The sequence below is a fragment of the Pundamilia nyererei genome, unplaced genomic scaffold (assembly GCF_000239375.1).
Source record: "Pundamilia nyererei isolate P.nyererei 1_Seehausen unplaced genomic scaffold, PunNye1.0 scaffold00381, whole genome shotgun sequence".
Lineage (NCBI taxonomy): Eukaryota > Metazoa > Chordata > Actinopteri > Cichliformes > Cichlidae > Pundamilia > Pundamilia nyererei.
In genome coordinates, this window is record NW_005187782.1 from 197,932 (window position 1) to 212,121 (window position 14,190).

At 37.5% G+C, this 14,190-nt stretch overlaps 2 protein-coding genes across 2 annotated transcripts in view; both read right to left on the reverse strand.

Annotated features, from left to right (window-relative positions):
• Positions 1-4,475: 4,475 nt before the first annotated feature.
• hspb9 (heat shock protein, alpha-crystallin-related, 9) lies at positions 4,476-5,844 on the reverse strand. The gene is made up of 2 exons (XM_005752792.2): positions 5,527-5,844; positions 4,476-5,002 (listed from the first exon to the last, which is right to left on the reverse strand). Exons 1-2 carry the CDS (start codon positions 5,745-5,747, stop codon positions 4,540-4,542), a joined length of 684 nt encoding a protein of 227 aa, XP_005752849.1. The 5' UTR covers positions 5,748-5,844; the 3' UTR covers positions 4,476-4,539.
• Positions 5,845-11,298: 5,454 nt separating this feature from the next.
• Positions 11,299-14,190, reverse strand: part of LOC102195091 (uncharacterized) — an 8,889-nt gene continuing 5,997 nt past the window's right edge. The window contains exons 8-10 of the mRNA XM_005752793.1: positions 13,513-13,830; positions 12,649-12,765; positions 11,299-12,503 (exon numbers count right to left, since the gene is read on the reverse strand). Coding sequence (XP_005752850.1) covers positions 12,187-12,503; positions 12,649-12,765; positions 13,513-13,830 — 752 coding nt within the window. The 3' untranslated portion in view covers positions 11,299-12,186. The remainder of the gene's footprint in view (positions 12,504-12,648; positions 12,766-13,512; positions 13,831-14,190) is intronic.

Here is a 14,190-nt window from a genome sequence, read left to right on the forward strand (position 1 = left end):
GTATATATGCGAGGGCAAAGTCTTGCTATTCATTGCAACCCTCATTGCACTGCAGCCATTTTCAACCCTTTGATTCTTTTCTTCTTACCTCCAAAAATAACTGTGACCCTGACATTAAAACCACATTTTGAGCCTCAAAAATGTCTTCAAACTAGTGGGGATTGGCATTTTGTCCCCATTAGGGACTGTTGGTCCCCACAAGTATAGTGGCATGCCAATTTCTGTCCTCACAAAGATGTCTAAACATGTACACACACATACATCTGCATTACTCCAATGGCAAAGAAGAGCCCTCACTCTGGATGACATCATTCTTCATGTGTGAGCACGTTTAGTTTTAGAAAGGCAAGAACTTACGCACATACAAACACTTAGACACAAATCTATGCATAGTCACAATCACGCACACCTACACACTATGAACCCCTGCAGGTCCCGTGAAGACATTTCTGGGAGGACGTGAAAAATTAGAGGGAGAGAGACAAGTTTGTCACAACTGTTTGAAATCATTGATACAAGGAGAATGCAGAAGTTGTGACATAAACAATCTCATATATGTACTATTATTCTGTTTTTATGTACCTCCTCCACACCTGTAAACATATTATAGAAACAGTGTGATGAACCTTTCAATGCACAGAGTGCAAGTCACACTAACATGAAATGCTGATATTTTGTCTTTGGCTGAAAACAATAAAATGCTACTGTTAACTGATTTTAGCAAAATAAAATTTAAAGGAAAAAAAGAAAATATATTTTGACCCCTCATCTTTGTCAAAAGGGCCTAAATGGGGGAAAGTACTAATAAGGATGACCACAATTCTTGTTTCGGTTAAATTGGTTTGTATGAATTGGAACTGAACTGTGTGACTTATTCCCTTTATCACCTTTCACATCTTTTCTGTTTCCTTCAGCACTCAGCATTATGTATGCTCTGCCTCAATGCTGCTGTTTACCACAGAAACATACAGCACAGTCACAGACATACCAACCACACACACACTAACATGCAGCCATACAAGACAGACAGATAAACACACTGTTTTGGTGTAAATTCTACACTCCACCATGACCACACTGAGGTTCGTCACATGGAATTACGTGAGAATTGATTCCAGGAAAAAGAGGCTCAAAATGACTAATCTGTTAAATGACTTACCAGCATATACTGTCTTTCTACAGGAGGCTCATATGACCAAAACTCACCTCTCTATATTTCCTTCACACATTCTCAGCCCGCTACTCAAAACAAAGAAGTTTAGCTATATTAATTAACAGGAAAATGAACTGCACTGTCAGCAGCAGGTCCACAAGGCAGATTAATAATACTTTATCTATGTATTCAAAATATGGATCTGTGTATCACTAGTATATGGACCAAATGTTGATGACCCCTCCTTTGTTTATACCTTCTTTTTTCACTCTCAGTCCCATCCAACTTTATTTATAAAGCACTTTATAACAGCCAGCACAGGACCAAAGTACGGGAAATAAGTAAAGAACAATAGAGAAAACAAAACAGAGAAAATAAAAAATAAAAACAGTATAAAAAACATACAATGAACTAATAAGTGAGTTTGGTCTTTGTGATGCCACTCTCAGTATTACACCTTCTTTTCACCAGTACACCACTCACACTGTCGCTCAGACTACTTTTTAGTTCCAGCTCCGTTATGAGGGATATTAAAAATACTCATTCTATCACTATCAGTGATCATACACTAGTATTTATCTGTCTGACACAGAAAAGAGTCACACCACTAATTAGGAGCTGGAGATTTAATACATCACTATTTAAAGAACAAGACTTCATTAATTATTTCAAAATGGAATGGGCAATACATTTAGATAATAATGACCTAGCAGGGACATCAACACATGTTCTATGGGAAACAGGACAGGTAGTAATGAGGGGCAAAATATTATCTTACTGTTCACATAAGAACAACAAGGAGAAAGTGTTTTCTAATCGTATTAGAACTAGAACAAAAAATGAAATCATTAGAATCTCCCTATGCTGCCTCACCACAAGAGCATATAATTACCAACCTGACAAAACGAGAAGTAGAAGTAAATAAAACAATTAAGGCAAAGGCTGGGTTTGAAAAACTTACTAACCAGTTAAAGCTAAATAAAAAAAAAAAAACAAGTATTTATTCTTTAAAGGATTCCACTGGGATCGTTGTTCATGACCAACAACATATAAATATACAAATAAATATTTGAAAGATTTTTATGAAGCTTTAAACTCATCACAGATTAATCCTTCCGACGCTGACATTGCAGAATTCCTTAACAAGACAAAGCCCCAGGACCAGATGGTTTTACCAAGAGTTTTGGTCTATGCTAGCCGCTACCACTCAAATTCAGAGCGATCATTCTCTATGCCCAAACATGAACTCAACCCTCTTCTGGGTGGCTCTGCGAGTGGGGCATGGGGATCTGGTGCCTGGGTTCGCCTGGTCTCTGGCTGGGTGCAGGGCTGGTCTGCGCCCTCTTTGTTGCCTTGCTGCATAGGGCAGTTTGGCCCATGCTGGGAAGTCCAGTCTGCCTATAGAGAATTTACAGAGCTGATCTTGGAAAAGCAAAATGTTTTTGGCACAACAGCACAATCAGATCTTAATACTGATTGCAAAAGCTGCTAGAGAGGAGAGGATTAAAAAAAAGAAATAAAGAATTTTGAACTTTGGAAATTCAAATGTCAAATTTCATGTCTTCTGACATTCTGTCATTAAACGTCTCTGTTTGTCAGCAATGGGAGTTCATGTGCTCCCAGTGTGCATGTACTTTGTTTTGTTATGTTTGTTATGTGTTTGTATTAGATGCCAAGTGGTCTTTTACAAGAGTCAAATATGTGAAGAGCTGGAATGAGAGACCTATCTCACTACTGCTATGACCTGGTACGTATCTGTCGATCTGTGAGAGTCAGCTTCAATAAAACAGAGAAAAAGCTGTTTTTATACTCAGTAATTCATTAGTCTATGTAAGACCTTTCATCCACTTTGAAGATGTCCCTACAACAACCTTAAATATGTTGGATTGGTCTCTACAGCCTCTTTCATCCAAGATTTGAAAAGTTTGCCCCATTTTGTGACATTTAATCAGGGTAAAAAGGCACCATTTGTGAAGCGTCATTTGCAGATCTTTTCACAGATACTTAATGAGGTCATTCAGTATGGTTTGGTGAAGGACACAGTTATTCCTGAATTCTGTTTTTTTCTGTTTTTACAAAGGCTTGATTTAGTCCTCATAGTCATTCGTCTGGTTATTTCTTCTATCAAGGTTAAACTTAGCTCTACAGAGCACTAATATTTTTTATTTTACAATTATCAAGAGCACCATGCTTCAGGAAACACTTAAGGGTGCAGAAATAGATCTTAACCCTCGACCTGATCTATACCTCACTACAGATAATTGCAGAAGTCTTCAGGGAGTGCTTTGGACTTTGTGGATTGATTTTCATCCTGGCATGCAGTGCAATTGTTTGACCTTTCATACACAAATGTGTGTGTCTTTGTTGGCAATGTCAACAACTACAAGAATAATTAAACCAAAGAAGACTGAGCAGTTGACCAAATTTTAGAATAGCACATCAAAGCATAAAGAAACTTTTCTTAAAGATTTCCTGATTTTTAATAAATTTGCAACATTCTGATAAAGTCTCATTGACTCATGTGGTACAATTGTTAATAATAGTAATCTAATAATGTTATCTTCTTATTTTGGTTATGTCTGGTAGGGTATTGGCGAAGATATTACCTTTTGTGCAGTTTTCCTAAAGCCCAAGTTAGTATCATAAAGTAAATTTACCTTATTTGCATTGGCAGCAGATCTTTAAGAAAAAAACAAATTAAAGGTATTGTCATAGAAAAGAAAAAGTAAGGTTAGGATTTGGTTAAACGAATCCCTCAGAAACTGCCAAAGTTTCTGTTCCCTTTCACTCTATTCTGTTCACCTTTTCTAATAATGCCTTTATTTCTTCTCTTCTCTATCATGACACCCTCAGGGTAGGACTCATAAAATGTTAAACTGCTCCTTTTGTTTGTCACCAGCTCCAGCACGCCGGCAAATAACTTCGCCCCAGGAAACCAAATGTCACTTGAACCTTTTAAGGGTACTAATTCAGCCACCTTAGGGGAGTTAATGCCAGCTTTTAGGATTCTTCTTGTTCTCTTCCTCCATCTGTGTCTGCTGACTTCTTTTTACTCCTTCATTCTCCTCGTGTGAGTAGGCTGTTGGCACCATCATGTGGTCACAGTAGTCCTCAGCAAAAGCCAATTTTACATGATATTATTTTCCATTTGACACTTTATTTCATTTTTACAGTTGAAAAAACAAATTGCACATTGTTATAAAATAAGAAGTTGTCTTTATCTAATAATTGTAAACATTACTCATTGTAGAGTCTTTTTGTTGTGGAAGGCTGTATATAAATAAACTCATCAAAAATGTGCTTGTGTGTGTGTGTGTGTGTGTGTGTGTGTGTGTGTGTGTGTGTGTGTGTGTGTGTGTGTGTGTGTTTTGGGGGGCACATATGCACTAGTCTCTTTGTTCTTCCTCTGTGTCGTCCTTTTTGATGGGAAACTCCAGCGATGTCCTGAAACGAATGGGTACCTGGCGTTCCTCTCCAGCTGTTTGCTTAGCCACAGGGGCATGGATACGCAGCTGTCCATTATCCATCAGGGAACAGGAGAGGCCGGACAGATCCAGGTGAGGAGGCAGGTCGATCTTCTGGGCGAACCCTGCCTGAGAAGATGCAGAGGAGCAGAAGGACGCACAGGAGGATGAAGAAGAGCAGGACTGGCTCTCTTCTGCTCCGGCCTCCTTCATGGCCACGACTGCCAGACACCGGCCTTCCAGCTTGACAGTGATGTCACTGGGGGCATAACCGCGAGCATCTAGTGTCACCAGGAGGTCACCGTTGTTTTCTTTAGCTGGCTGGACTTCCTTGTGGGTCTCTGTAGTGGAAAGCTCTCTCTGCTGCTCTTCATCATCACTCAGCCTGAAAGTGAATCAGTATTAGAAATAATTTCTCCATCATTGCTCCGGACCCACAAAGGCTGTTAACATTTTTATAGTTGTGTTTGGGGTAGGGTTTGGATTCTGCTAAAGCTTGCCTCATTTATTATTATTATCATCATCGTATCTTCTCTTTTCTTTACAGAATTTTAAATTTTTTATAAAACCCCAAATGTTTGAATGTCTAAACTGATCATTGACAATCCAAAAAAGCTTAAGCTTAAGATAGGAGTAGATCTTAGGTAGCATTCTACCCTTTTAATAGATTCTTTACCTGTTTAGAAAAGCCAAATAAAATATCTTTTAGTAGAAAATCTGATGCCAAAAATGTATAAGACTTCATTACCACTTTTAGCATTTTAGTATTTAGCATGTGGCTAAAAAATGCCATAACTCTAGGCAGATCAGTGGTGATCTTATGGATGGTTAAGTTAAAACCAAATCTGTAGGTTTGAACAAACCCCAAATCAGGTATATCCACTAGTAAAATTGGGCTACTGTACATACCGCTTCAATGTGTTAGGCATTAGGGGCATCTGGTTGAAGTTGAGCAGCTGGGGCCCATCATAGAGCTGGCTCAGGAGGCTGTCAGCTAGTTTGGCTCTCCGGTTAAAGAAGTCTCGCTGGAGAGAAGACAGGGCTTCAATATTGAGAGGCCACAGCACCCGTTCATGACTGAAGAAAGGGTCATCGCCAAACAAGCTGGTCAAGGCTGCGTGCTGGGACATGATGTCAGTGTTGTTCTGATTGCAGGTTCCTGCCTCTGACTAGATATCTTCAGGGTCCAGTGAGAACTGAAAGCTTCCTCAGTTTTTCCGTATTGGCTCTTCTCTTAGTTTGGGAATCTACACGGCAGTCCTTTATATACCCCAGCTGCTCTGTCCCGGCCCTCCCACCAGGCTATTTTAGCTCTATGAGCTCAGTGCTGCTTGCTAACATGTGCCACTGAAGTCAGGAATGCTCTGCCATTAATCAAAAAGCTAAAGACAACACATGGTCATAGCCAGTTTGGGTTTGTATACACAAGGCCATGATACTGCTGGAGAAAATATGCTGATTTGTCATTCCTCATAAGTGACCCAGACTGAGACTTTGAAAGTGTGCTGTCTCACTGAGAGTATGTAGGACGAAGTAAATAATGACACAACACTTTTTAAAAGACTTTATTCACCTCTATGTTAAAAGCAAACACAAAATTCTAATATTTCTTTTTTACTATAACCAAAATGAATTTCTGCCTAGTAACTAAATTAACTTAAAGTTACTATTTTCTAAAAGCACTACAGTGTGCTAGATTGAACACTTGTTAAGGACATCAGAGTAAACTGAATAGCATGCCATTAGCTGCATTTAACTGACTTAGCTTGTAAATTACAGTTACACAGTCACACATTCAAACATTTAATGTTTGAATGTGTGACTGTGGACATATTTAATGTTTGAATGTGTGACTGTGGACATATTTAATGTTTGAATGTGGCCAATAACACCAGCAAAGACCTTCACGTGGCTTGGCTGGCAGAGGTGATCAGTGAACAGACACCATAGGAACTTGGATTCATGAATTGTGGTTGACAGAAAACATTCCTGTATAAACATTTTCTAAACTGTTCCTGAATATCAACAAAGCAAAACTTTAACTCCATTCTCTGCACCCAATGCTCACCTAAATCTAAAGCTGTGTTGTTAGGCCATGTCATTAATGGTATATGAGAGCTGTATGAGGGAGACAGGATTTTGACCAGAACTGTGTAAGGGGAGTAAGACTCTCAAGAGACAAGCCAATAGAGGGCCAGACATTTGAGCTAGAAGATGAAAGCTCATATCAGTCTTTGAAGAGCCAAAACTAGGGCAAAATGACAACATCAAAAGTTCGTTATGGATAAGAAGTATTGCGTAAGTTAGGGCTCTGAAGCTGTGGGATTTGGTTTCTCAACTGCTAAACAGGACGCTCACCAGTTACAGTAATCCTCTGTCCACGGCCACAGCAGACTGAGGCAGCCTTGTTATGTTTTGTTTAAGAGAGTTCTCACCTTCCAAATAGATTTATTCTTCTCCCACTTAGAGACATCATGATCATTTCTTACTTTGATCGACTGCCTAATCTTGAAGAATCAGTCTTGATCTAACCGACCATAACTAGAATGTGGACTCGAGGTTATCTGAACATATCTTGAAGAGTATTTTCATCTCCAGAATATTTTCAGTTTTAATGCTAAATTCAAAGATGAGCACATCCATCTGACATCTCTTCTCCTCAAACCTGGTTTGCTATCTGTTTGACGTAATCAGTGGACTAGCTGTTTTGGTGGTTGCCCTGTTTTCTTATTTCATGCTGAAAAAACAATTTTAATCATTTCAACCCATTTTCATTATAGCTGAAATTGAACTGATAAAGAAATGACAGATTATTCGTTTTTAGTGATACATTATTGTAATATGGTTCTCTCCTGATCACTAAAGAAAGGTTTGTGTGACATGGAAGTTAAACTGCATGTCTGCTTCACAGCACAACCACTGTGAGCAAAAAGTGTTTAAACCTGGCAACACAGTAAGGGCTGTTCCCCTTAAAGCTTTTAGCTTTTTGGGATTAAAATGTTCTCTAAATAAGGAGAGGTCACATTTCCCAGAGTGTCACTTCTCATGTGGGTGATGTACTTTACAGGAAGGTTAATTACCAATGTAATGGTGAATTAGACAAACAAATCCAAAACATCCCAAACAAGTCATGCAAAGTATATCTATACATACTTATCCTATGAAATAGTCTTGCTGAAATATTTTAGCAAAAATGTAAATATTTTAAAATCTGAAATATTCTTGTAGCAGTTTGTGGACTTCTGTGCACAGAAGGCCCACCCACCTGCTGTTCGTGACAAGTAGCTCATCAGAAGAAAGCTGGTTTAACAGGACAGGAGCTAAAGTGGCTCGTTTCAGAATGAAGGGCTGCCCCAGTAAATCAAAAGAGGTTTAGCCTAATGTTTACCTTTTAGCACATTATACAATCTCTTCTTTTACATTAAACCACGATCATGGTCCAATCATAGCTATTAGTTTAAAATAAATTCCTTTAATAATAGTATATCTATATATACTTATATAATCACCTTGTTTGCTGTCCTGCTAGTTTTCTTCTTCTTCCTCTCTGGGAAAATAGCAGCTTGTTAGCAATTTTTCATTTCCTCTTTATTTACTGTAAATAAAAAACTAAGGTCAAGGTTTACATAATTAATACCATGTAAAATAATGGGAAAAAAATCCTTCCTGTTACTTTTATTTTGTACATAGTCAGGCTAATATAAGATCACATGTTTTTATTTGCTTCTTTGACAATTTGTTAGGAGTTTAAAGTGTTCATCTCATTTTATGACACATGGTGAAGAAGAACCCTACACTGTGTGCTCAGTGCTCTTTTAAGTTGAACAGGGATAAGAAGACGTGAACAATTCACTGTGACAAAAGAATGATTAGTATGATCCTGGACAGGTCGCAGGGTTAACGCAGGGAGACAGATAACCATTCGCATACACACCTATGGGTAATTTAGGATCACCAGTTAACCTAACCTCACTAACCGCGTGTCTTTGGACTGTGGGAGGAAGCTCGAGTACCCACGACAAGGAGAACATGCAAACTCCACATAGATGGTGAAATTGAACCCAGGACCTACTTGTTGTGAGGTAACAGTGACAGTCACCGCACCATCGTGCTGCAAATGAAAAGCTATATCATCTAAACACAGACAGACGGCCTCAAACAGAATTGAGTTACAAATGGAAGCCACAAACCTTATAGTACAAAAATGTAAACTCCTTTTAGCAGTGTTGAACCTCTTTCTACTAGATACAAAATGAAACTTAACTGGAATGAAAAGACCAGTAATTACAAGTGAGGAAATAAATGATCACTAAAGCAAATAAAACATTATCTTATTGAATTGTGTGTTTTTGTACTTGACAAACGTTGTCTAGGCCAAAATGGCTTCTATTTAATTAAAGTACTTATGTGCTCAAAATCTGTAAGTTCTTTAAATGGTGCCAGTAAAGGTCAAAAAACTAAAACTGCACAAATGCGTTTTGCGCAACATTTTACTTCCATCACTCAGAACTGACTAATGGAAATAGTGCTCTTTATTTGTCCAAACTCCACAAATAGCAGTCAGCTGAAAAGTTATGATTTGTTGACTCGATATAACTGTGATTTAAATTATGGCAAATTCAACACATTTTACTAAAGTAAGTATCATAGCAGTATGTAAGAAAAAAAGAGGCAACAACAAGCTCAGATTTCAGTGCCTAGATATCTTTATTTTGACTGAAGTAAAGACGGCAAAGGTCATCCTCCAATGCTTCTCCTTACAGGTGGATGGTGCAAAAATAAACTCCAAAATACAAAAAAAGCCCCAAAACAAAACATGAAGCAAATATGCATGCAAACAGGTTGTATGAAATGCATATAAACACTTTAATTTTAAGATATGTTATAACACAGTGAAAGGCACTGTTAATAATATTTAATAATTTCACATGAACATGTTACATTATTAGGTAACGTCTGAACATTGATTCATGAAGATTTAGTTGCATGTTAATGTAAAAGTAATGCTTACTGCATCTCAATGTGCCTTCACTGTTGAAACGTTTAACAATATTGTTTAATAAAGCTTCATCCCCTCGACTGTGGGTGGAAGCTGGAGTACCCAGAGAGACCCTGAGTATACGTCTATACTCATAGATACTTATATATATCTATTACTTGGGTATTTAGTAATAATAGTAGTGGTAAGTAGTTACATTTATTTTTTGTATATTTCCACAACCCTCTATCCATAATCACATACTGTGTATGCTGCTGTTGTATATCGTGTATTATCTTATTTATTTTGTATTTATTTGCTTATTTTTCTTCTGCTATCTGTACCTGAGCTGAGGTAACGCACAAATTTCCCCGCCGTGGGATCAATAAAGTCTTATCTTATCTTAAACCATACAAGCACAACATGGAGAGTCCACACACAAAGACTGCCTGCTGGTGGATTCAAACCTTCCCGATATGAGACAGCAGTGCTAATCAATGCACCAGTGCGCTGCCATTTTAAACTGTTATAGTTTAATATATTGAATCCTATTTTTTTAATCATCTTTCTCTGTAGTAACTGGTGGGTAAAGTTAGACTACTTTTCAATATATCCAGCGTTTCCTTCCTTTATGCTATGCTAAGCTAACTAGCATATACTACACGAGTATCTTGGAATTTTTCTTTCTAAATATCTTTCATGTGTCAGGCTGTGTGCTCTGCGTACATTTTAATTTATCAGACATTAAATGACAGCCAACAAGTGACCTCAGCAGTTGCTCAGAGCTGAGCTTGTATTATAAACAGAGTCTGTCTTGTCTCAGGTTACAGGGCCTCATCACTGAGGATGAGCTCAGAGTGCTAACATTTCCACACTGTGTGTATGTGAGCGCTGCTTGTGAACATTACAAGGACCCTGTGTCATATGTATTTGTGGCTTTGTAGGCATCAGACTGTCAGATCATTGGTTCAAACCAGAAACAAGTTTGAATGTGATTGGTTGGTACTCTTGGTACAGTCTGCTGATACAAAATGCCAACTAATTATCTTGATGTGTGTAATGGCTGTAAAAGGTTTTATGGAGTTAAGTATTCTGTCATTTTAAAAAAAGTTATTTAAATTCAGCGCTCTGGTAACTTTAGGCATTGTGCCCGTTTATAATGAAGCCAAAAGATCTGTTCACAAGAACAAAGATATACAGAAAAACACATATGGAATAATGTTCAAGTCAGCTTTGAATCATCGGGGCTGCTGCATAAATAAAGAAGTATGTCAGTAAACCAAAGGATGCCAAGGCCAGAAATAGAAGTGGAGACTCTGGATAGCTGCTGTATCTGCATCTCCAAATGACTAAGATATTATTACACCACCCAGCTCAGCCTGCTTATTATTCATGGCTCTACAAGAACATCCAAATTAAGACCAATCAAGGTTATATTAATGTGAGTGTCTGCAATAACATCCTGATGAAACTAAATATTTTGTAAGAATTTATTCAAAGTATTTGCAGGGTGTTTATAACTTTACCAAAATATCAATACATAATTTCTGGTTTGCCTTGGAAAAGTATTTGAGTATCATGCACAGAGTATAATGTAATGTTGACGTGTACAGTAGCATGCAACATAAAAAGTTTGTTTGTTTGTTTTTTTAGATATATACACCAAGAAAATAGAATAATATATGAAGATAAAAACAAAAAGCATTGAAAAACAATAATTCAGGCTCAGACTTGTACATTTTAAAATGAAGCCAACCCAGATTCACGTCCAAGATCAAATATAAAATACAGTATGAATCAATAAAATGAAAAAAAAAAAGGTTCAAAGGAAAGGTTGTTTAAAAGAATGTTTCCATCCATTACTGATGCACTCTTTGTAAGATTATGAAGGGTGAAAAAAAGTCAAACAGTTTTTTGAACCTAAATTGTTCAGTGGTGTTTGTCAAAGGCTACTTGGAATAAGAGGATTTCAATATTTAGGGTAAAAAACTAATATTTTCTTACAGTGTAAAGAAAATGTTTTAATGTTAGAGGAAAGGATAACCTTAGAACGGTTGACATCACCCATTGGTTTTAGTCCCACTATAAAGCTTAAAGGTGAGCAATTTTGCCAATTTTCTCCTGATATTTTGAAAGTGGGCGTCATGAACAAGGAGCAGACATGACAAGAACCTCAGGGGACAAAGCCCAATTTTAACGATACACTTCAATAAACAGTTTTACAATCATTTGAGCCTCCCCCCACACACAGCCTTCACATTTAGCTTTGACATGCAGCCTGCAGAGATCCAGAAGGGGAACCTTTAAATAAGAACCGATATCAAACTCACAGATCAGGATATTGTGAAGTCAGGTGCCACAAGGAATCGAAAATAACTGTAATTTAAAAGTACTTATAGTACTTCAGTTTGGACCACATAATACAAGATTAATTGCTAAATACCATTCATTATATCAGGGAAATATTGTTACAAAGAATGGTATATTGAAGAAATAGAACCCATACGACACTGGTGAACATTTATTGGCCTGCAGGTATTTTCGGTGTGGTTGTATTTTGGATGTTTATGCGATTCAGGTCATTATGAATGTTAATAAACTGGTGATGGAGGGGATACATTCTCAAAGACATCTTCTGCATGACTAGTTTTCTCTTCATCATCATCTTCTTCCCTGTGATTGTCTACAAACATACAGGCCTCTTTTGGACATCTGTAATAGTCACTGGGATCTGTTTCCTTAAAATCACAGTCGCCATCATTCACTGGCTCCTCATAGTCATCGCTCAAGTCTCCATCCTCTCCTGTAGCTTCACCTTTTATTTTTTGATGCAGATCAACATTCATATAGACCTCCTCATCGCCCTCATTGTCTCCCCACGTGTAGTCATTCTCAACTTGGACAACCACTGAAACACACGTAAAGGAAAACAATGTGAATATATAGTTAAACTTGTAATCATTTAAAATTGTGTCTTTTTTAATTAAATTCATTAAAAAAAAAAAAAAAAAAAAGAAAATAAAATAAAATTGTGTCTCTTGGTGAGTACACACTTTGAGTTTGGATGAGAGCTGCAGGCTGCTTGTGTTGTCGTTTTCTTCTGAGGATCAGCAACAGCAGCAGCAGCAGGATTACAACAGATACAGAGGACACCAGCGGCATCAAAGACACTAGGAGGACAGCATTTGTCTATTAGAACACATTCTGTCCCACTGAAATGAACTGCTTCTCATTTAAGTTGTTAATGCAGAGCAGGGATGTCAAACCCATTTTACAGCGGAAGCCAAATACAGCCCACACTCATATTAAGTGGGTTGAAACAATGAAACTCTGTCAGTGTACAAAAGTTATAGCACATTTAATCCCTGCAATATTTCAATATAAGAAAAAGAAGTGCAAGTTCAACAATATGTCTCAGTTTTTCTGTAGTATACAATGACAAAACCCAAACTTCTTTATTTAATTGTTTATCTGTTACTTAATTACTTTGATGTAGTAAGGAATGACTGTGGGTGAGACCTTTGTCAGTAGGACAAGCTAAAAAGTCTATGAAAATTCAGATAAAGTCTAAAATTTATGCCAGATTGGAGTCTTTCCCATGTCGATTTGTTTGACATCTCTGGTCCAGAGCATGTATAAGCAAATACAAATATATCCTAGCAAAGGATTGCTTTGCTAGGATATATTATCAGTTGTGCTTGTTCCTGTTCCTGTTCAGTTTTGTTTCTATATCAGAACTGCCTTCTGACTTATACCTGCTTCTCCTTTTCTTTCTTTTTAAATGCATACAAATTTAGAAATTAACAGAATGAGAGACGTCTGAGGGAAAAATACTGCCCAGTAGAATTGCCAGTGATATTTATGATTCTTCTTTCTTAGTAAAAAATAAAAATACATATATTTAACAGTGTACTTACATTTAATGATGACAGTAATCAGTGCAGTTTCAGCAGATGTGAATGTCCGTGTGGACACTGTGACCTCATACACACAGCTGTAGTTGCCCTGCCGTTCATACTCAGCTACAGGGAAACTAAAGGAGGCCGAGTTGTTGACTGCTGGCTCTGTGAGGTTGGAGCCAGAGAAGCTCAGAATAAAATGTCCACTGGAAAATGTGGAGTTAATGGAACAGGTGAGGACAAAGCTGTAACCCCTGGTGATCTGTGCACCTTCAGGACCCCAGACAAGTCCTGCATTAGGAGACGTCAAGGAGATGCTGGGCCGCTGCAGTCTCACTGTGTGAAAACGGATTGAGATTAAGATCATATGATTTTCTTTACTTTGTAATGTTTTAGACATTTAAGCATTAGTATTACTCAATGCTTGATGAACTGAAGTGTTTGTGAATGTGTTAACAGACACTTTATTGTCATACTGTAATTCATGGTTAATTCAGACAGTTACTAGTTGTTAAGTACTTTTTGTGACCTTATCTGAAAGGATGACTTGACTTATGAAGCATTTAGAAAAAATATTTTGTAACTTGTAATGCGTTACTGTAATCCAATTACTTTTTTCAAGTAACGAGTAAAGTAAGGGATTACTATTGCAAAAAAGGTAATTAGATTACCGTTACTTTCCCGTAGGAACGCTGC

Excerpts from the sequence above, each read along its gene's own strand:
- hspb9 (XM_005752792.2), bottom strand. The coding sequence starts at position 5,747 with ATGTCCCAGCACGCAGCCTTGACCAGCTTGTTTGGCGATGACCCTTTC. Across the intron at positions 5,003-5,526 it reads ATGCCTAACACATTGAAGCG|GCTGAGTGATGATGAAGAGC; the intron begins GTATGTACAGTA and ends ATTCACTTTCAG.